The sequence below is a fragment of the Myxocyprinus asiaticus genome, chromosome 3, assembly GCF_019703515.2.
Source record: "Myxocyprinus asiaticus isolate MX2 ecotype Aquarium Trade chromosome 3, UBuf_Myxa_2, whole genome shotgun sequence".
NCBI lineage: Eukaryota > Metazoa > Chordata > Actinopteri > Cypriniformes > Catostomidae > Myxocyprinus > Myxocyprinus asiaticus.
This window is the reverse complement of record NC_059346.1, coordinates 10,732,520-10,754,999: the sequence shown is the minus strand read 5'-3', so window position 1 is coordinate 10,754,999 and position 22,480 is coordinate 10,732,520. Positions and strand designations below refer to the sequence as shown.

The 22,480-nt window shown below is 37.9% G+C and overlaps 1 protein-coding gene and 1 pseudogene across 2 annotated transcripts; one reads left to right on the top strand and one right to left on the bottom strand.

Annotated features, from left to right (window-relative positions):
• Positions 1-67: 67 nt before the first annotated feature.
• On the bottom strand, positions 68-2,878 carry LOC127425485 (phosphatidylethanolamine-binding protein 1-like). Of its 2 annotated transcripts, none has more exons than XR_007894627.1 (3): positions 1,588-2,854; positions 796-905; positions 68-626 (listed from the first exon to the last, which is right to left on the bottom strand). XR_007894627.1 is itself a non-coding variant. In XM_051671548.1 (3 exons), exons 1-3 carry the CDS (start codon positions 1,820-1,822, stop codon positions 409-411), a joined length of 486 nt encoding a protein of 161 aa, XP_051527508.1. In that variant the 5' UTR covers positions 1,823-2,878; the 3' UTR covers positions 68-408. The 2 variants fall into 2 exon arrangements, 1 of the variants encoding a protein (XP_051527508.1); XM_051671548.1 differs by having other exon boundaries at positions 68-649; positions 1,688-2,878.
• Positions 2,879-3,089: 211 nt separating this feature from the next.
• LOC127431254 (thioredoxin reductase 2, mitochondrial-like) overlaps positions 3,090-22,480 on the top strand; it is a 29,649-nt pseudogene continuing 10,258 nt past the window's right edge.

Sequence of the window (22,480 nt, the reverse complement as noted above, 5' to 3'; positions counted from 1 at the left end):
TTCTATTTGTAAATAAAGTGGTCCTCACAATTTTTTTCCCATGATGTGAATTTCCTGTATCCTAATGTGCATAAGAAAGCATTACTGCAAGCAATTTATTAAAGGTGCCATCACAGATACAAGACAAATTTGATTTTAAGGTGCACAGTCTATATTTCAACTTATTCGACAGCAATTTTAAACTGAAGGCAGGCCAAATACCTAGCATAAGTTATCTGACATAAAGGCATAGTCTGAAACTATGCTTGCTCAGTTCCATTTTTATTCAGACAGTGCAAAAGATGACCAGAAAATTCACAAATCTAGTTCTATGAACTTTCCTCTACTTTAGTTCATCTCTTGCAATGGCTAAATCAGATCTGAACCGAGCCAGGACTCGTTCTGAATAAACCGTGGCATAAATGGTCCTTATTTGCCAGCCAGCTGTTCGTAAAGTTCGGGCACGTAGTCATCCCACTCTGCCCGATAGCAAGACCCAGCGACCAGAGCACCGAGGCCATACTTCTTACAGAAACTCCGGGTCTTGAATTTTCCACGGTTGTCTCCAGAGCGATTAGTGAGAACAGGTTCAGTACAGCTGATACTACCTGACTGTTCATAAACCAGCCACATGTAACGATGCAGGCCTGCAGAAAAGCATATGCAAAACCTATTTTAATGCAAGCCTCTTTTCTACAAAGCTGATAAGATCATATAAATTCTGCAGCATTAATTATGTAATTTCAAGCAAGTCATCTGTTTACCTTTTAAGTTCTAATATGTTAATATGGTTAAGGGATGACTGCAGCAGCGTACCTAAATTTCGGGTCTTTTCGGCTGGGTGCATCTGGATCGGTCAATACCAAGGTGTATAGCTTACTGGGGTCACAACCCTCCCATTCAACTGATGTTGGGCGGTTCTGCACCTACAAAACAGAACAGATGATGCAAATAAGCTTGAATTCATAACAGAATTGCTTGAGACTTGAATTGCCAATTCAAAATAAAAGGATACATTTATAATGCGCAATAAATGTTAATAATAATGCATGTTAACATAACTTATTAAAAAGCTTTATTTTAAAAGCACATTAATATTTTCTTGGCTATAATAAATAGGCTAAATAAAATAGGTATCTTGTTTTACAGTTCACTTAAACAGCCCTTTATAACGTTAATAACTTATGTTGTATTATATGTAGTGTTAAATCTATAAAACATTATAGAATGCACATTATCCTTTCTGCAACTTTGTCAACTGAGAACACTAGAAGCCATTACCATAACAGATGCACATTTGGCTTAATTTCTATTATACCCATTTTCTGTTTGTTTTAGGCTGCGTCCTATTACTGTGCAGCTCTCGACAAATTGTAATAAATGGTTGTAAATTCTGCACGAGGTTGTTAAAAGAGTGTCTACACCAGATCATGTGATCGTGCCATTTTTTGAAAGATACAACTTAGGCTGCATGACTCTTGTCTCCATTACATACCTGCAGACGTAGTGCATTACATTTAAACCTCTTTAGTAAATCCAAGTGCAAAAAATAACACACATAAAGTCATTTCTTCTTATTTTAGCAATTTTGCATTGAAAGTGACCCACCATTCTCTTTGGCAAACTCGTATTAGCAGGTCATGCATGGTGCAGAATCATTGCAAGGCTACAGGCACTGGCCTAATTCCTGCATGCACGTGCATCTGACCTGAGTGGGTGTGAGGACTTTTCCCAGCGCGTCAATTTCCAAAGCCCCATATCTGACGGTTAAAGGCTTGGCTGGTTTCTCCTCCACCTCAGTGAGAGCTAGAGCACCTGTCCATTCATTAATATCCACAGGCATGGTGAGTCACAGCGTTTGCGAAATAACTACGCAGCGAGGAGAGTAGAGCGTCTGTCTCCCCCTAGAGTTACTTGATTGTGATTGTTAATTGAACTGCGCAGTCACTGCTATAGCCAATCAGCTTGCAGCTAGAAACCATGCCTGCATTTTGATTGGCCCGATTGCCTATCAATCTTATTCGGCTCCACCCCGATTCTGATGGTTTCCTTTATTTTAAATATGATAACTATAAGTTTGTTAACGAGGACATTATGTGTATGTACCTTTGTTCAAGTAGAAAAGTTAAAATTTATATTATTTTGTCTGTCATTTTGATGCATTCTTGTTTATTCTATTTATACCATTGTTTTTAGTTGATAAAATACATGTTGAACTCAACTACGACTCGTACAAAATATCTTGTTATAACCCTTACTTTTAATAGGCAATGTACTGTTAAAACACATTCACTCAGGCATCTTTTAAGACACCTATAACGGCTGACAGGGGTCCTTCCTCCTGACAGCATGGCTGCCTTTAGTAGAGGCGGGTTGAAAATCGAATTGATATCTTAAAGAAACTTTACTGGTGTGGCTTAGTGAATAAAACGACATGTTATTAGCAAGTTATTTCCCCCAAGTGTTTTCGGAGTTATGCTCTGTATGTCATTACCCTTTGTTTACCTAACTTGATAGCAAGATTATTATGTCCAGTTTGTTTGTTTATGTGCTACATATTTATGCAGGCAATATATAAGGTCCTCATAAATTGGCATACAATCCAGTGAAATACAGATTATGAGCAAAGAAACATTGAATTGTAAAGTCTATAGCGGTGTCTCGTTTCGAAGACTGCGTGCTAGGTAGGACGCATCCTTTGAAGGCTGCAGTATACCGAGCGTCCTCCTTTAAACAAGTCTCGTTTAAACGAGACGGCCTTCGTAAGACAAACGGAAACGGAACGTAACATGGTTGCTATGACTCTCTTTAACAAAAGGGAGCGCTCTGAGTGAGAAGGGAGCTGTGTCTCGTTGGAAGGATACGTCATCGAGGCTGTCTCGTTTCATAAAAGCGAGTAGGACACTTCGAATTCGGAGGATGCATGAGGTGTATCCTTCGTGGGCACTCACAACCCACAATTCTTTGCTTCAACGGAAATGTCTAAAAAAAAAAAAAAATGACGCCAATTTGCCCGTAAATATGATGTTCATACACAAGGAAAGTTAATTCCCAAGTTAAAGTACCTCAGTAGATGGGTGCAGAGTATATAATATGCATAATTATATTAATATATAATTAAAATAAAGTTTAAGACTAAAAGTACACCTGTAAAATCTAGTTTCTTTTCTCTTTATATTCTTTACACTCAAAGGCAAAAAATGGGTCTTGGCGGCACGTGTGTGAATGTTGGTTGTATTCCGAAGAAGCTTATGCATCAGGCGGTTCTGCTCAGCACTGCAGTTAAAGATGCTAGGAAGTATGGCTGGCAAATCCCACAATCCCTCTCACATGACTGGTGAATTTCATGCTGTTTATCACAGTTTTATATCAATCAAATCAAATCCCTTTATTGTCACAACACCATATCCACGAGAGTACAGGTGTGAAAATCTTGAGTGGATGCTCACCAACTATGCAGTGTGGGCAAATATCAGACCACAAAATACACAACAGACGCATTTACAGTATGAACAATATTTACATATACGATATACACTTAGACACAGTACTGATGTACGGATAATATACAGTGTGCAGTGCACGAGGACTAACATATAAATATGAATATATAAAATATACTGAATATATAGAATAATGAGATATACATTGTGCATAAAACAATACGTAATAACAACCGTGATAGGGTGATCATGGGCAGGGTGAGCAATGTAGTATACAGTAGTGCAAATGGAGTGCCAGGGGACACCGATTAATGATGATAGTGCAGTCTACAATGCTGGCGTGTATGCCTGTGCGGAGCAGTACATGAGACATGCATTACTGTGTAACATGGTCAGTCTGAGACCAGTGTAACTGATAACTTATAAAGTGCAATGCACGGGAAGATGGGGTGGGGTTATGCAGTGGTGATGTTATTAGTTTGAGTTCAACAGTCTGGTGGCCTGCAGATAGAAGCTGTCCCGCATCCTGCTGGTGTGGGACCTGATGCTGCGATACCATCTGCCTGAAGTTAGCAGCGAGAACAGTCCATGGCTCGGGTGGCTGGAATCTCTGATGACCCTCCAAGCTTTCCTCATACACCACCTGGTGTGGATGTCCTAGAGGGAGGGAAGCTCACCTCCAATGACGTGTTGGGAAGTTTGCACCACCCTCTGCAGAGCTTTGCTGTATTGGTCATACTGACAAGCATAGCTTCATGCTGATCATGGCACTAGTATGATATTGTTCATATGACATTCAGGGTTAGGTCTTGTTTCAAATCTTTCCAATGTTTTCATAAACATTGTTTATATAGCACAGCATCATCTTGTGATAGAAGACCAATTCTCTACAGGATCAAATGCAAAGTGCAGCTGTTAGGGCACTAGAGGGCACTCCAAGCTTGATAAAGAAGCAGCTGTGGGTTTTTGCTGGTGTTGTGTCCATATGCAGGGCTTGGATGCAGTTTTCAATTCTTGCAATTCCAGTCTTTATTTTGTTTTACAAGTTATATGTTTGGCATGTCACTTGAAGCCAAACAACATTAGTATGAATTAATCTTCTTGCTTTACACTCTGTTCAAATAATGTAATGGACCCTTTTCACATGTCTGGGTTTGGAATGCGGAAGTAAACTATTGCAGGGTAAACTTCTATAGCGGTGAATAGGAGACCACAGCAAATATTATTTTTGCCTTCCCGTTTGCTCCAACGACAAAAGAAAAAAATCCACTATTACATTTACACAACTTTCCATAAGAGGAAAAAATAGAGAGCGCTGGATTTCAACATGGCAAATGTATTGTCACTCCCTCAGCAGCTGTATTAGAAACCACATCACAGCTGTGGTAACTAGTATTTTTACACTAATTCCAGGGTAATATAATGCAAAACATAATATTATACATTTGCACTTAACAAATTAAGAAAATGTTGTTAAATGTATGCTGCTAAATAAGGCGGAAAAGCATCATAACAGTCTGTGAAAAGGGTCCATAGTGCATATTTTCCTACCTATTTCAGTGCAGCAGACGGGAGGGAACATTAAGCAAATAACTCTTTAAAATGCATGTAAGAATTCCTAAAGTGATTTTGCATTATTTTATGGCCAGATAAAAAAAAAAAAAAAAAAAAAATTGTTTATGTGTAATATGTGTTGCAGGCCAACGATGGCAGAGGCTGTCCAAAACCATATGAAGTCCTTTAACTGAGGTCACAGAGTTCAACTACAGGACAAGTGAGTCTTACTATTAAAATACCACTTCCAAAATTTTCTATCTGAAGTAAGGGGTGTAAATATTCCACAGAGAGCCCATTTGTTAATAAAGAGCAACTCAAATGTTTAACTCCTTAGAGTTAATAATAATTTATCTGCAGAACACAGAATTGGCATTTGAAATAACATCTATTTAATGTAATGCTAACCTTGGCATTTGGAAAAAGGAAAAGTAATTAACATTATTAGCAGTTCACGTTAGTGTCACTAGGCCGATGGTAGAGTAATGGTCAAGAATCTGGGCTGGCAACCCAAAATTTGGGATTTCAAAAAACCCCATCTGTCATTAATGTCCCCTTTACCAAGATACTTTAACCAAGTTTGCTCTAGTGGTATTCTCCACATGGTTAGTGTCCAGTATATATCTTTGGATAGAAATTGTGTATTAACTAAGTATTAAAAAACAAAATTGATTATGATCGATTTTAAAAGAATTACACAGATGTTATGCAGTGGTGTGTTTATTTCTGATCTCATTAGCTGTCTATCTCTTTCACTGTCTGATGAGGTAATTACAGTTTGAAGCTCTGTGTACAGAGGGAATGTGGCTGAATTTCAGACATCTTGATGTATGGCTGTGAGGCAAACAGGTGTAGTGATATAATTTCTCAGAATGCACCCAAATATATTAGTGATGTGCACGAGTAATCGACGAATCGAGTTGAATTGAATTGAACACAATACTCGAATATTGAATTTTTTTCTTTACGCATTTGCCTGCCTTGAGCAGCTCTGAATGCTGTACTTTCCCTCTTAACCTCTCACCATATCTCGCAGTTACAATTTAGTCCGCTGGGGGTCGCTGTGGTTGTGTGTCGTCAAGGTGCTGGACGAGAGAAGATGTTATGATGGTGTCTTAGCTTTTGAAAGCAAAGTCAAGGCTGCGTTCCACTTCACTTTAAACACACTAACTTGCTAATTTCCCTAAGCACTTCTTCCCAAGTGGGAATCCCCGCCGCCATTTTGGAAGTCTGTTCCAATTCATTAAGTTGGCGAGGGAAGTTTCTGCTGACAGACCCTCAGCCTCTTGATTTTTGCAGAGGGGGCCTTCACATATGTACTCTGCAGGCAGCTCGATATCCCATAATGCAACTCGATTGTGACATCATAGCAGATCACGCATCACCTTCCACCCCACACAACTCTAAGGCTATGTCTCGTTTGGAAGGCTGCGTCCTCCGGAGGTCACATTTGTTGGCCGCATACGTCATCAAGGCTGTCTCATTTCATAAAAGCGAATAGGACACTCTGAATGCAACCTTCGAATGCGACCTACTTTCACGGGAATTCGGAGGATGCATGAGGTGTATCCTTCATGGGCATTCACAACCCACAATCCTTTGCTTCAACGGAAATGTCTAAAAAAAATGACGCCAATTTTCCCGTAAATATGATGTTGAAACGCAAGTAATGTTAATATTTTATAAAAAGCCAACTTTCACCACTTGCTTTTCTGAAAAATAACATTGTGAAATGATACAAATGTGATGGCCTTTATGATGGAGTTTATATATGTGATGTATTCTAATACCGACAGTATTGGTTTCTTTGTCTCTAAGCTCCGGGTGAGTGCAAATGTTTTTTCACCTTTTAAAAAAAATACAAATAAATTATGCATATTGTTCATTCATGTTAGTGTGATATGACCATGTTTCTCCCTCTCTTTGTTGGAACAGGAAGGTGAAATATTTGAATATGAAGGGAAGTCTGGTAGATAAACACACTATCAGAATTTTGAATGCCAAAGGGAAAGAGGTACGACTTTATATTTATAATACTTATAAACTTCAGTATATAATATACTGTCCATACCGTTGCTACTTATAATGCCCATAGACTATAGTGACTGCGAAAAACATTGTGTTAGCCACTGGTTAGCAACTTACGTGCCACTGTAGAAGGGTATGTGTGGGTGTTGTCTTCTTGCTGTGTGACCTTGTTTTTCTGATTGGTGAGTGGGAGAGACAATTTCCTTTTGTCTGTCTGGCCAAAATGATACAATTGATATTATTCCTCCTCTGACTTGAAAGCCTGGCATTTGTTTTTGATCGTTTCTAATGAGTTACCAGAAAAGGGTAAACATAGGATAAACAAAATCAAGAGACCAGTAAAGGATAAAGAAAGATAAATCATTATTATTGTTAATACAAACAATAATTATTATTGTCATTATTATTGTTAACATGAAAACTTTTAAATAATGTTTGGGTCATATATTTCACACCCAAAAAATAGACCATGTTCTTTATGCAAATATTATTTTGTATTATTTATATTATTTAAAATATTATTTATTTTGGGGTGAAATGTAACCCAGACATTTTTTGTGAGATTCAACCATCAAGGATTGATAGGATTGACATTGTTTGATATTGAAATAATTTTATTTTGTCATTATTTACAATTGTAATAATAGTCATTTTAGAATTATAGTATAAATCTAATATGTGTAGAACTTTATATTTATTATAGTATGATAACTGTAACAATATTTTTGAAATATTATTTGTTATGTAACATCAGTATATATAAAAAAAAATATATATATATATATATATATATATATATATATATATATATATAAAATGTAAGTCACATTTACCTATGCTGTGACCATGGAAACCAACAGCTGTAATTACTGCAAATGCAGCTGGTGGCATTTGTTTTGTCCTTGTGTCCTCCAGTTATAGATGTCAGTAAATACATTTATATTTTTTAAAAAGTTATTTTTTAAAGTTCTTCTTCAGAATGCACAATAAACAATAGAAGGATTTTAATTTCTCCATTATCAAAAGCTAACCAAGGCACTCAGCTGAAACTGAGAATATATTTTCAATTCCTCCCTGCCATTTTCTTTTAAAGTCATGCTAGTTACCATCACGACCACATCCTTTTAGGCAGGTGATGTTATTTTGCGGTTGAGCTGTCAGCTGTACAGGTGCAATTTTAGACTGTTGCCAGTAAGAGTACTCATCCTGTGGAAGTGTCAAGAGCTTGGTGACTGACGAGCATGAACAAGGGCATTGGCACACACACCCAAGAGGACAAAGCAAAAACTTTTACATTTACTTGTGCAGTCATTTCCACCACAGCAGCAGAACATCTGTCAGAACATACTCCTCTGTTCCGTGCTTATCTCTGTCGACTCTCCTGAAATGAAAGGAGTTTTAGTTTCGGCTGACATTTAGTAAGGCACAGCATTAAACTGCTGATATTATTGTGGCTGAGTTTATTATAGAAGTGCTACCTAAGGTTGACTGCATTTACAGTAATCCCATTTCCACACATTGCCCATGATAAACTCTCATCTGGAGTTTATGTATAAATATAGAAACTACAGTTGAGGAGATACTGTAGCTATGCTAGTCCCAACAATAATGATAATTACTCAGTTTTGTGGAACACTTGATTCTAATTGGTCAGTAGTATCATTCTGCAGTCAAATATTTTTGTGTAATGACTGCTAAATAGGGCTTTGCAATATGCAAAAAAAAATGTTCACAATATTTTATAGAAAAAAATTGCGATATCCGATTACATTGTCAACACCCTGCCAAGGGTTGATGAATATTTTAGCTTTATTGATTTTGCTCTAAAAATCAGATTCATTTATTGAAACACGAAAAATTTAAAAGATATTTCTAAATTAAAATTGCTCTTTAAATGAAACAAAAAAAGCAATGAAAATAACGAACACCTCCCCAAATCCAAACATTTACATTCTCCAACAGCCCGATTTGCTGTCACGTAAAATAAACAGGTGGAAAATTACTAATAGCCTACAAATTAAGAACTAAAGACAATTAAAAATGTAAAGATATTAATAAAAAAAATAATAATAAAAATATAAATAAATCATTACCTCTTTACTATTTTATAATTGCCAGTTTGTTACCTCACTTAGTATGTGCTTAAACGAATAGAAAACACCAGTTTTCATATTATATGTAAGCCTAATGCTGTAAATTCCCTTATGTCAGTGCTGGAGCTAGGGGGTGGCCGTGGCCACCATGGACCGAAGCCTGGCTACCCCATTGGCCACCACATTCGCAATTGCCGTTTTGATCATTTTTTGTCTTGGGCACAATTTCGTTTTTTAGAGGTGGAACCGTCTCTGTACAACCGCAACACACAGGAGACTTAACATGTGCGTACACCAAGGTTGCCGCACCTCTCCATCTGGGTGTCACTGTATCCACTCCTCTCCGTTTTTCTATCCACGCACCGCCACTTTCTACACCAACAACCACCATCCCCCCAACCCACAATGGCGGGTAGATGAGCAAAATTACCTGCGCATGAATTACCTGCATTTGGACTAGTAGCTTGCGAATAAAGAGCTGGATTCATCCTCGTCACATTTGGCTGGTGGCGGGTGCTAATTTCACATCCTGGTCTACTGTTCAATATATTTGGCAACTTCCCAGATCCAAGGTTTTGCCATTTCCTGATATTGTCGATCATTGTCTGTCAAGGACTGTCACAATCGGCATCGGGATATTTGTAAGATATCGTCGATATCCAATTACATCGTCCTATCACCCAGCCCTACTGCTAATCAGCTCTGCTCTAGCTGCACAATCATTGGATGGTGTATCTTGTTTACTTATTTAAAAAAAAAAATATTCTTGCTTATCCTACATTAGCTGTACTTTGCTGTTAAACTGGTGCTCTAACAGGAATGTCCTCTATCCAAATCCAGACTGGAGGCTCTTAGTGCAGGTCAATCCTGATTATCAGACATGCTGCAGTGTGGCAGGTGGGAATTCAGGGACATGTTTGCTGATAAAAGTGCAAAAAAGAGGTCTGAGATTTTGCACCTAATTCTCTATAAGCCAGCCACACAAAAGGGTACTAAGTGTAGCTGTGCATTAGCAGTGTTGTACAATGAATGCATGTGATGTTGTTTTGGTGTAAGTGGGTATCACTCAGCAGCACTGTGTGGGGACATCCAGGATTAGACTCTCTGCCAGCAATTACATTTCACCATGACCATGAAACTCAGGGCAGATTATAGCAGGCTGTACACATCGCCCACACACGTAGATATTTCTCTTTGTTAATTTGTTCTCAACTCATCCTTAACATGTTTTCCTCCCTCTTTTAACTGGTGCAAAATTGTTGTTAGTTTTGTTGTCATACTTTAATATCTGTTATGCCCTGTGACTAATTGCACATCATGTTTGTCATTGTTGTGATGTGACATCATAGTTGCGTGTTCATTAATTGTTGTTTTTTTGTGTTTTTTAGGTTGGTTGTTGGTGCCAGTTGTATACTTCATAAATAGCACCCACAGGAGGAGTGTCCACTCAGAATTAAATGACTGAATTTTTAAGAGACTATTAGAAGCAATGTTATTGATCATTGACACAAATCATGGCTTTTTCATTTTTTATTTTTTTTAAGAGACTTTTAGAAGCACTGTTATTAATCAATAACACATGTAATTGGCTAATCTCATGGTGTTGTCCCACATAACAAAAATTCTTTCATTTAATCATCCAGTGACTGTAATAGAATATATTTAATCTATAATGATTAATAATTCTATAACAATAGTATATTGTTATATATAATAATAGCAATAAATAAATATATCTGCAAGCAGCGATGAAAGGCCCAAGCACTATTGGTCCATTTCCACTTGGTGGCTTTTGGAAAACAATGCATGATGGATGCATGCGTTTGGTCAAGTAAACAAGTAAGACACCATGTCTTACCTTCTGCTCCGACACAATGGTTAACAACTTTGATGTGTGTGGCAAATGAAATAAATGATATTTTTGGCAAGTTTTGGAATACCCTTGAACATCTATTGTTGCCAGCTGGAGGCCTTATGACCATGACCCACTGTAGCCTACTTTCATGTTTTAAGCATTATTAATCATATGGCTGAGTTGGTCAAATACACCCGAATACAATACAACATCATGTAATTTGATCCGTTGCCATGACAGCACTTTTCAAGATATCAAGAATGCCTTCACAGTTTTACACCAGCGGTGCTTGACATTATTGTTAACAATTTTGAAGCGATTTGGGTAAATGTAAAATGACTATTTTAAAGTCTGTTGTAAGTGCCACTCTTCCTGCTGCCAGTTGGTGGCGCTATGACCATTACCCACAAAAGCCACATCCAGTGAACAGTGATCAGCCCCCAAGACCGAAAATACAGCTCAATTTTGATCTAAATCACACAATGCACAGAAGATATGAGACACTTCCTGTTTCACATTTTTGCCATTAATTTATTGCCTCGCCATGGCAACACTGTTTGATGTATCAAAAATCCATTCACAATTTAGCATCTACAATGTCTTGGCATGATGTTCCACATATTTGGTGCCAGTCACATGAATCCCCTAGGAGGAGTATTTAAAAGTTCAGAGCCTGCGATTTTGAAAAAAAATCTAAAATTGCTGAATTCCTGCTGAACGGAGCTAATGACTGTAATTATGAAAGTTGTTCAGCTTGATGACAACAATATATGTACCAATTTTGGTGATTCTAGGTGAAAATGGGGGTGCTACAGAGCCCCCGTTACATCCCCATTTTAAAGGGGGTGCTACAGAGCCCCCCCGCACACCCCCTCCTGCAACTTTTGCCCAGCCCTAATGGCCATCGACTCTGATGTGTGTGCTAAATTTCATGAAATTTTAAGCATGCCAAATGCCTCAAAAACACTCAAATATAGGAAGAAAGGAATAATAAGAATTAATGTTGCCATGGCAACACTTTTTGAGATATCAAATATCCCATGACAATTTTACATCAGCTTGGTTTGGGCATTCTTTGAAGTGACTCACCCTGGTAAAGCTGTCATACTGCATGGCAAAAACAGGATGAGGGACCTGGCCAGACTTGTTTTATTACCCTGTTTTTAATGCATTCATCTTTAATTAATGGTTATGGTGTTCTGACAGGAGATTTGTCATGTTGTTGTTAAACATTACACCAGCGATATAGGCTGGCATGAGTAACATGGGATGACAACTAAGAGCAAATTGCTGAAAAGTAAAATAAGTGTTTAAGAAAACAATTGACAATGAAATACCTTTAATACAGTTAACAGCCCTTTTTTAGAATATATTTCTGTACAGGTCCTGCTTTGATAGGTCGTTGTGTCTTGGATAAAGTTTTTTGGATAATGAATATTTTTTTAACTCTTCTGTAGCTTTCATGACAGTTTAAGATTACAAAAATGCTTTTGAGGTCACAGAGCCTTAATATCTCTTCTCTTGTGTATTGCCTTTCTCCTTGTCTGTCGGCAAATGGCTGGGTTAGTCACAGACTACATGGAGGCATATGGCACCAAGTTCTCTTGGAAGTGTACACCGAAATGAATAGAAAAGCTCCCATCTGGGCTTCTTTAGGTCATACGGACAGATCTAAACACTAAAGAGGAGCATAAACTCAGTACTTCAGGCAGTAGGTGAGGACATCTCTATGTTTCTCACACACACAAACACACACACACACACACACACACACACACACAAACACACAATTATTTTAAAGTATGTCCACAACATTATGTGTATTAAGATTTAGCTAACTTAAATTTTTTTTTTTTTTTTCAAATTTCTAAATAGATGTGAAAAAAGAGCTGAAAGTCTCCTTATTACTTACAGAAATGGAGGAACAGAAGTCAAAATTATATACCAAGACATATAAAATAAATAAACACCTGTCTTAGCTGTATTATAACTGTTATTATTAGTAGTAGTAGTAGTCGACCGACATGGGTTTTTCAGTGGTCGATGGCCAATATAAATGCCGATAACCATAATAAAATTTAACATGAGTAAATCAGATGTACAAAACAATTCTAAAGTGAAACAAACACTTATTTAGTGCAATGTTTACTCTGATTTGCATAAACTTGAAAAGAAAAAACCTTATTGTTTGTCAGCTATTCACTGACAAATCTATTGGTTGATTTTGGAACGGACACAATGGAAAATTAACACTTCTGTTAATAGGTCAAGTGAACACTGTTATCGGCTGATGCCGATAATTGCCAAATATGGGCCAATTAAAGGCCATGGCAAATATATCAGTTTATCACTTATTATTATAATTACATAGCTCTCTGGAATATCTGGTTCTGTTTGGTCAGTCACACACAGTCAAGTCAAGTCATTTTTATTTGTATAGTGTCTTTCACAACACACATCATTTCAAAGCAGCTTTACAGAAAATCATGCATTAACAGAAAATGAAACTGTAATATCTATAATGTCTTAGAGTCATCATATAGTTTGATAAAATATGATTGTGAATTGTGTCTAAAAATAAGTAATTAAATAATAACTGTATTTAGAAACCCAGTGAGCAAGCCGAAGGCGACTGTGGCAAGGAACACAAAACTCCATAAGATGTTGGTTAATGGACAAAAATAACCTTGGGAGAAACCAGGCTCACCGTGGGGCCAGTTCCCCTCTGGTTAACATCATGAATATAATGCCAATATTACTTAATTATGCATAGTGCAAGTCATGGTTTAAAATGATTAAACTAAGTAAGTGTTGAGGGTTGGTGTTTAAACAAAGTTTTTGTAAAAACTGTAAGATTAATGACTAATGTCTTTGACGTTCATCCTGGATTAACTGCAGAAGTTCACATAGATGCATTGTCCTTTGTTAGTTGGCTGAGGAAGGGTTTTGTTGGCAATTAATTCATAGTGTATTTATTGCATTATAAGAGTCTAGTCCATCATTAGTCTGAGGTGATTCAGGCAGAGATCAGTGAGGTGCACTGCAGTTCCAACCAGCCGGTCATTTCGGTGAGGTCTGTCCTAAATCCTAGGTTCAGGCAATGGCATATGAGTATCCCATTGGAGACTATTCCATAGTTTAAGAGCCAAATATGAAAAGGATCTACCTCCTTTTGTGGATTTTGATATTCTAGGAACAATTAACAGGCCAGACTTTTGTGATCGTAATGAACGTGATGGAATATATCATGGTAGAAGTTCACTTAAGTACTGCAGAGCTAGACCATTCAAAGATTTGTACGTAGTTAACTGAATTTTAAAATTAATTAGAAATTTAACAGGTAGCCAATGTAATGACGATAAAATGGGGCTAATATGATCATATTTCTTGGTTCTAATCAGCACTCTGGCTGCTGCATTTTGAACCAATTGAAGTTTATTTATTGATCTTGCTGGACATCCTCGCAGTAATGCATTACAATAATCTAGTCTTGAGGCCATGAACGCATGAATTAGTTTTCGCCATCAGCAACAGAGAGCATGTGTCATAATTTAGCAATATTTCTTATGTGGAAGAATGCTGTTCTACAAACATTGGTAATTTGATTTTCAAATGAAAGATTGGTATCAAATATAACACCTAAGTTCTTCGCTGTTGAAGACGATGTAACGGTACATCCATCGAGAGTCAAATTATTTTAGCGGCTTATTTTTAGAGGTTTTTTGGTCCAATAATTTGTACCTCTGTTTTGTCGGAATTGAGTAGAAGGAAATTTCTGGCCATCCAATCTTTGATTTCATTGATACACTCATCAGGTTTTGAAGAAATATAAAGTTATTCCATGATTCCTGATTATATCTCCCAGGGGAAGCATATACAAGGAGAAAAGCAGAGGCCCTAAAACTGATCCCTGTGGCACTCCATACTTAACTTTTTTTGGTTTGACAATTCTGCATTTACATAGACAAAGTGGTAGCGGTCTGCTAAATAGGACCTAAACCATGCTAATGCAAGTCCACAAATGCCAAAATAATTCTCTAGCCTATTTAAGAGAATGTCGTGATCTATCGTGTCCAAGGCAGCACTAAGATCTATAAGCACTAGAAGTGAAATGCAGTCGTGATCAGATGGTAAGAGCAAGTCATTTGTAACTCTGATAAGTGCAGTCTCTGTACTGTGATGGGGCCTAAATCCTGACTGAAATTGTTCATATATACTATTTCTGTGTAGAAATACAACATAGTTGGGAGGACACTACCTTTTCTAGTATTTTCAACATAAATGGGAGATTTGAAATCGGTCTATAATTAGCCAGTTCTCCAGGATCAAGTTGAGGCTTCTTAATAAGCGGTTTGATAACCGCCATTTTAAAGTTTCTTGGGACATATCCTAAGGATAGCAAGGAGTTAATAATATTAAGAAGAGGTTCTGAGATTACAGGGAATACCTCTTTTAAGAGCTTAGTTGGTATTGGATCTAACAAACGTGTTGTGGCTTTTGATGTTTTGTTAGCTCTTCATGACCTATGACAGCGAAGGGTTGAAGTTGCACATGAGGAAAATTATGAGACACTGTTTTCTGAGGTACTGTGACAGATGATTGCATAATTCCAATTTTATTTCTGATTATTTAAATTTTATCAGTAAAGAAATTCATGGAGTCATTACTATTGTGCTGCGACAGAATATCTGGTTCAGTTGAGGCTTTATTCTTAACCAATTGTTCCACAGTACTGAATAAACACCTAGGATTGTTGTGGTTATTTTCTATGAATTTGCTAAAATATGCTGATCTGGCAGCTTTTAGCACCATTTAGTGCATTATCATTCCATGCACCACGAAATACCTCTAATTTTGTATTCTTCCACTTGCGACCCATTTTCTGAGCTGCTCTCTTGAAAGCATGAGTGTGATGATTGTACCATGGTGTGAGGCTTTTTTCTTTAATTTTCTTCAATCAAAGGGGGGTGACATTATCAAGAGTGCTAGAGAAGACTGTATTTATATTTTCTGTTTTTTCACCAAGTTCTTCTAGACTTTGGGGCTTATTGAGTGTATAAGATCGATCTGGAAGATTATTAGTGAAGCTATCTTTAGTGGTCGAAAGAATAGTTCTACCTGAACGATAGCGTGGTGTAGATTGAGTAATATTAGCTGATCGCAGCATACAAGAGAGAAGGTAATGATCTGAGATGTCATCGCTCTGCGGAAGAATTTCTATAGTATCAACATCAACTCCATATGACAGAATTACATCTAGCATATGATTGTGGCGATGAGTTGTTCCTGTCACATTTTGTCTGACTCCAAGAGAGTTCAGAATATCGATAAATGCTAATCCCAATGTGTCATTTTCATTATCTATTTAATTGTTGAAGTCACCAACAAATAAAGCTTTATCTGTAGTAACTACAAATCTGATAAAAAAAATGAGCAAATTCACCAAGGAAATCAGAATAAGGCCTGGGTTATCTATATACTGTAGCAAGGGCAAAAGACGACAGAGTTTTTTTTTTATTTATATCTGACGGTGTCACAGTAAGCATTATTAGTTCAAAAGACTTAAACTTATATCCTGTCCTCTGAGTAACACCAAAAACTTCACTGTAAATTGTAGCAACACCTCCTCCTTGACCCTTCAGACAAGGCTCATGTTTATAACAATAACCTGGGGGAGTAGATTAATTTAAACTAATATATTCATCCAGTTTAAGCCAGGTTTTGGTCAAACAGAGTGCATCCAAACTATGATCTGTAATAAATTCATTTACAATTAGTGCTTTGGTAGAAAAAGATCTAATGTTTAGTAGCCCTACCTTCATATGATGTTTATCTTTAATTTTTTTTTTTTTTTTCAAGTTTGACCTTAATCAATTTTTTTCTAAATGATTTAGTGAGAGTTTTGTGTGTGGTAGTTCGGGGAACAGACACAGACTCTATGAGATATCTAGGTGATACAGTCCCTATGTGTTGTAGTTTATGTGTCCTGTGTGACGACTTAAGGCAGCTAGCAGATATTCAGATTAACCAGTTTGTCTGCTTCCTGACCTGGGCCCCAGTTAGTCAGATACTATCATTATTAAGACTATGAACCAAATTACTAGAAAGGAGAGCGGTGCCTTCCCTGGACGGATGGAGTCCGTCTCTCTTAAGCAGGTCAGGTCTACCCCAAAAACTCTTCCAATTGTCTGTAAATCCTATGCTATTCTCCAGACACCACTCAGACATCCAGCCATTCAGTGACACTAATCTACTATAAACCTGGTCACCATGACAAGCAGGGAGGGGGCCATTACAGTGTCTGACATCATTTTTGCAAGTTCACACACCTCTTTAACATTATCTCTAGTGATCTCCGACTGGCAAAACCGGACATCATTAGTGCCGACATGAATAACAATTGTAGAAAATCTACGTATAGCATTAGCCAGCACTTGTAAATTTGATCTGATGTCAAACACTCGAGCCCCAGAAATGCATTTACAATAGTGGCTGGAGTCTCTACATTCCTTACAATAGAATCACCAATTATTAGGGCTCTTTCAACATGATTCTCAGTGGGTGCATCACTGAGTGGGGAGAATCCATTGGAAACCCTAACTGGAACGGGAGAGTGGTATCGCTTTGCTGAGCGAGTATGCCGCCGAGACGTCACCCAAATGCCCTGCTGCAGGGGCTCTAGAGCCGGAACCAAAGTGTGTGTGTTGCTCATTGTACTACCTGCATCCGAAACAGTATCTACCGGCTTCTCTTTCTCACTGACCTCCACTAGCGTTTGGATGCATGTCTCTAATTTATTAACCTTCTCCATCAGCCTAACTAATTCCTTACATTTATAACATGTGAATCCCTCACTGCTGATGGAAGAAGCTATAGTAAACATGTGACATGCAATGCAGGAAGAAATAGCATTAACAGATGCCATGACTTACCGCAAATGTTTGTTGTTATGGTTGTTCCTGATAAGCGGTGCTTTGAGATCGATGCAATAATATTCCATGTAACACAGAGAAGAAAAACTAGTGCGCGCTGTAAAATGAGCGCAGTTTAATAGAAAGTGGATGCACACAAAAAATGCACGCAGTTGAATCGCGATAAGAGAATAATGCGGGGGGAAACCCGATGTGCGCTGGAAAATGGCAGATGTTAAGGATTAAAAGCTGAAAACAGATAGATAAGCTATGCTAAAATGCTAGCAGGTTACAACACAGACTCGCGCTAGGTGCCAGCAGCAACAGGTAAAATACACACAGATGAAACAGTAGAAAAGCAGAAAACCCCGAAACACACGGTAAAACGACAAAAAATAAAACAATGAACGTATGAGAATAAGAATAAGCAATGCTAAGCAGGCTAGCAGGCTACTAACACTCATGCAGCGTGCCGACAGAGACAGGAACAGGAAGTCCAGTGACCAGTGAACAGGAAAAACACAAAAAACACGTTACTACCCACCTCTGGCCAGGTGATAGACACAAAAAAATATATTTTGTATAATGACCGATGAACTGTAATTGAATGTTGTCCAAAGCAACCAATTTCCTACATGCTAGTTTAATACTAGTTTCTCTTTCTTCTCACATAATAGAATAATATCAACTCAGATCAATATTTCATGTCCTTTTTAGCTAATAAGCAGAAGAGCAGTCATTATCACAAAATAGACCAGTTCAAGGTGATACAAGCAGCTTCATGATTTGATCACCCTATTTTATTAGATTTTTTGTTAATGACTAGCTGAGAGTCAAACCACTCCGTAAAGTCTTCTCCAGCACATCCCAAAGCATGTTCTACAGTTGAGTCATCCACTGCGATCAATAATGCTTTCATCACAGACCCGGTATCCCATTTCAAAAGCATAAATCCTCATGCATATAGTATATGTTTGTGCTTACATCGCTCCACACACCCCATTGCTGCTGTGTCAGCAAAAAACAGGACTATCAGGCCTGAAAACAAAGTAATAAAGAGAGTGGGATGGAATCATCGGGGGAAGTGTTAATCACTGGACAGAGCATTGCTCCTCAACACCAGGATGCACCAGGGGCCCTGGGGTTGCCCATTCCCTGCTTTGTTCTCTTGCTCTGGGTTTTCCTGTTGGAGTTGACCGTCTCTCTCTGTACGGAAACCCACCCAGAGCGGCTGTGGTTTTCCCCTTTTCTGGTTTCTCAACATCTTTGTCTGCAGATGCCGTGCTCTTCTCTGTGTCTCTCTTTCACTCATCTGATTTCTCTCATTCCGGTTACTGGGACAATGAGAGGAACATCCGTCTGGCTGGTGGTGGTTTATTTATTGATGGTGTGAGAAGAGGGTGTGGAACAGTGGTACAGTGTGGATTAGACTTTAACTTCCTGTCTGTGTGTGTGTGACAGAGAGACGGATAGAGATTTACTGATCTGCAGTGATGCCTACTTCTCTGTACTGTTCCGAAAGCTTTGGCCTTGGGTGTTTGATGTGTTGAGTGTTATATACAAGCCTTTGTTTCCCCTTTAAGGCAGTGCTTGAAGTGGGCTAGTGCAATTCTATCCTATTCTGTTCACAGTGCCGTGAATTATTCTTGCATAGCAGCAGCTTGACAAGCTTGACAAGACAGCCTGTTCTGTTGCTTTCACTTGACCAAGACAGATTTTGGCCTCTCATGGCTTATTGCTTTTATAAATCTGTGGCAACAGCAATGTAGCAATGTTCAATACATAATTACATTTATTAATAAGAATAATAGTGAGATCTCAATAAACTATTCTTCTGTAATAATATAGTTATAATATAGTAATATAGTTAATTAGCCTAACTATAGGCTGTTTACAGTTGTCAATCAACTTTAGTATATACACTGCCTGGCCAAAAAAATCAAAAATTGCATACTCTAATATTTCGTTGGACCACATTTAGCAAATTGAAGTAATTTTTTCCGATTAGCTTCACTAACAAGTGGCCAATCCTGTAAGTTCTCTTCGCATTGTGTTTGTGGAAATGCTCTTACTTTCACTATTACATATAGCCGTGAGTTCTACTGTCGATCTTTTACGATGTGACTTCAAGCATTTTAGTGATCTCCGATCATGATCATTCAAGATTTTTTTCTGACCACATTTCTTACACGAAGATGGTGGTTCACTACTATCCTTCCAGGTTTTAATAATGCGTTGGACAGTTCTTGACCCAATTCCGGTGATTTCAGCAATCTCCTTAGTTGTTTTCTTTGCTTGATGCAGGCCAATACTTTGCCCCTTCTGAAACACAGTAACTTCTTTTCCACGACCATGGGATATGTCTTCCAACATGGCTGTTTAAGAAATGAGAAGCTACACACTGCATCAGTTAGGGTTAAAATAATTGTTGCCAGCTGAAACATGTTAATAAGCACTGCAATAATGATCCAATCATAGGCTCTTAAGTATCTGCTTATTTAAATCCAAATGGCATTTTTTTTTATTTATTGTTTGTCCAGGCAGTGTAGTTAAAGTATTATTATATAACAATACAGGTGTGCATTCTATAGCATATCCAATCACATTTTAGAGCTAAAACTGTGTGTTTCACAATCAAGTAGTGTTTGTTTTGACTGTCGTCATGGTGAAAAGAGAACTTTCAGTGGATGCTGATATCCTCTAATACACCCTTGAGAGGATGCTGTGGCATATCTGCTCTCCTGCTCTGTTTCTTTTAGTGGAAATGTTAAAAATGGGAATTTTTATTTCCCTCATGGCGACTGGTGAAATAGCCCCATTCCTCCTCATGCCTCTCACTCCCAGAGGAGCTCTTCCACTCTTCCGATCCTCTGTCCTTCCTCTGGGCTGCACCCTTCTGCAGGTGGCTGTGCTAAACACCAGGAAGTATAACATTTCCTCCATAGGTGTACTGCTTTTTATGGGTAGTGAAGATAGGAAGTAATATACATTGTGTAAATATGCGTTCTAATAAACAACAGTCTATGCACATAATCACTGTGTCTCATTTTGAAGGCTATGTGCTCCGGAGGTCGCATTTGCTGAGCCATATACGTCACAGAGGCTCTCTCATTTCAGAAAGCAAGTAGGAAACTCAGAATGCAGCCTTCAAATGTGACCTTCTTTCACAGGAATTAGGAGGATGCAGGAGGTGTATCCTTCGTTGACACTCACAACCCACAATTCTTTGCGTCAACAATGCACATAATTGTTCTGAGAAAATGACGCAAATTTACACAAAAAATATGATGTTTTTCTTTCCTTACCCTTACAATTACTATATTTTCCATTGTGACCATACATTTTTTATGATTTCACATAGTTGCCCTTCACATTGCTTGGTTGTTGTGGGTGATTGCCAGGGCTATGCAGTTGCTAAGGTTTTCTGAGTGGTTTTTAGTGTGTTGCAATGTGGTTGCTAGGGTGTTCTGGTTGAACACAGATTTCAGCCCCGATTTTCTGTTGGGCCGAGTCTGTGCTAGATGGCGCTAATTGATGCTAGACAGCTCAAGTCGGAGTTGATAGATTTCACAGAAAATCCCGTAGTATATGATGGGTACCGACTTTTTTTAAAAATATAATTCCATCTAGTCGAATATATAAAATATGTTTGATATTTTTGAGCCGACTATCCTCGACTACAGAGGAAATCTCGTAGTGTATGTTGCTCAACGACTCAAGTCTGAGCTCATACAGCGAGCAACCAATGGAAATCGAATGCACAAGGCCCTGAAGCACAAGAAACAGAGATGGCGAACAAGCACTCAAGTGGAGCTTAATTTTTAATGACACGGACTCACCTCAACTCCCGTTGCCCTCATTAGAGGTCATACTGGCCGTCTCATGTCAATTTGATGCTCTTGCAACCCAATAAAGAAATTGCACCTGAGAATTTCTCCTGTGACAATTTATGCCTTTTTGCTAGAAGTTTAATGATGTTGGATGATATTTTGAGATTTTAGCACTCATGGTGATTATATTGCTCACTCTTCCCACATCTAATAATCATGCGGAGAGAGCATTTTCATGAGTGACACTACAGACTCATGGATGTGCGCACAGGCCTGAACACGGACTGGATGAACATCAGCTGTTTTCCATCCTCCCTGAGAGCTGTCTGGAAACTTTGACTGTTCTGTATATTAGCCAGTTCATCTGAATGTACAAAGATTTACAGTTATGTTCAAGTTGGAATTTGGAATGAGCCATAAGAGCGTAAAAAGGTAGGGCAGATTATATATAATATTTATATTACATAGTAATTCTTAATATATTGAATGGCAAAAACATAACTTCAGTCATAGCATGTCAAATAATATAAAGGACTGGTTATTTTTCTATTCCAATTCACATGATTTCGATTTCGATTTTATATCGATTCATATGGGCATATTTCAGATGTCCCTTTTGCTTACATATGAAAGAAATCATCTTGCAGCTAATGCTGTTAATTATACAGGGGACCTTTTAACTAGGTACAATATGAAAATATTAATTATACTAATGTTTTATTACTTTTTCATCATTTTGGTCTCATTTTGCCTTTTCAAAAATGAACAAATCCATGTATTCAATCAA

Excerpts from the sequence above, each read along its gene's own strand:
- LOC127425485 (XM_051671548.1), bottom strand. The coding sequence starts at position 1,822 with ATGCCTGTGGATATTAATGAATGGACAGGTGCTCTAGCTCTCACTGAG. Across the intron at positions 906-1,687 it reads AAGTCCTCACACCCACTCAG|GTGCAGAACCGCCCAACATC; the intron begins GTCAGATGCACG and ends TCTGTTTTGTAG. Across the intron at positions 650-795 it reads CGAAAAGACCCGAAATTTAG|GTTTTGCATATGCTTTTCTG; the intron begins GTACGCTGCTGC and ends GCATTAAAATAG.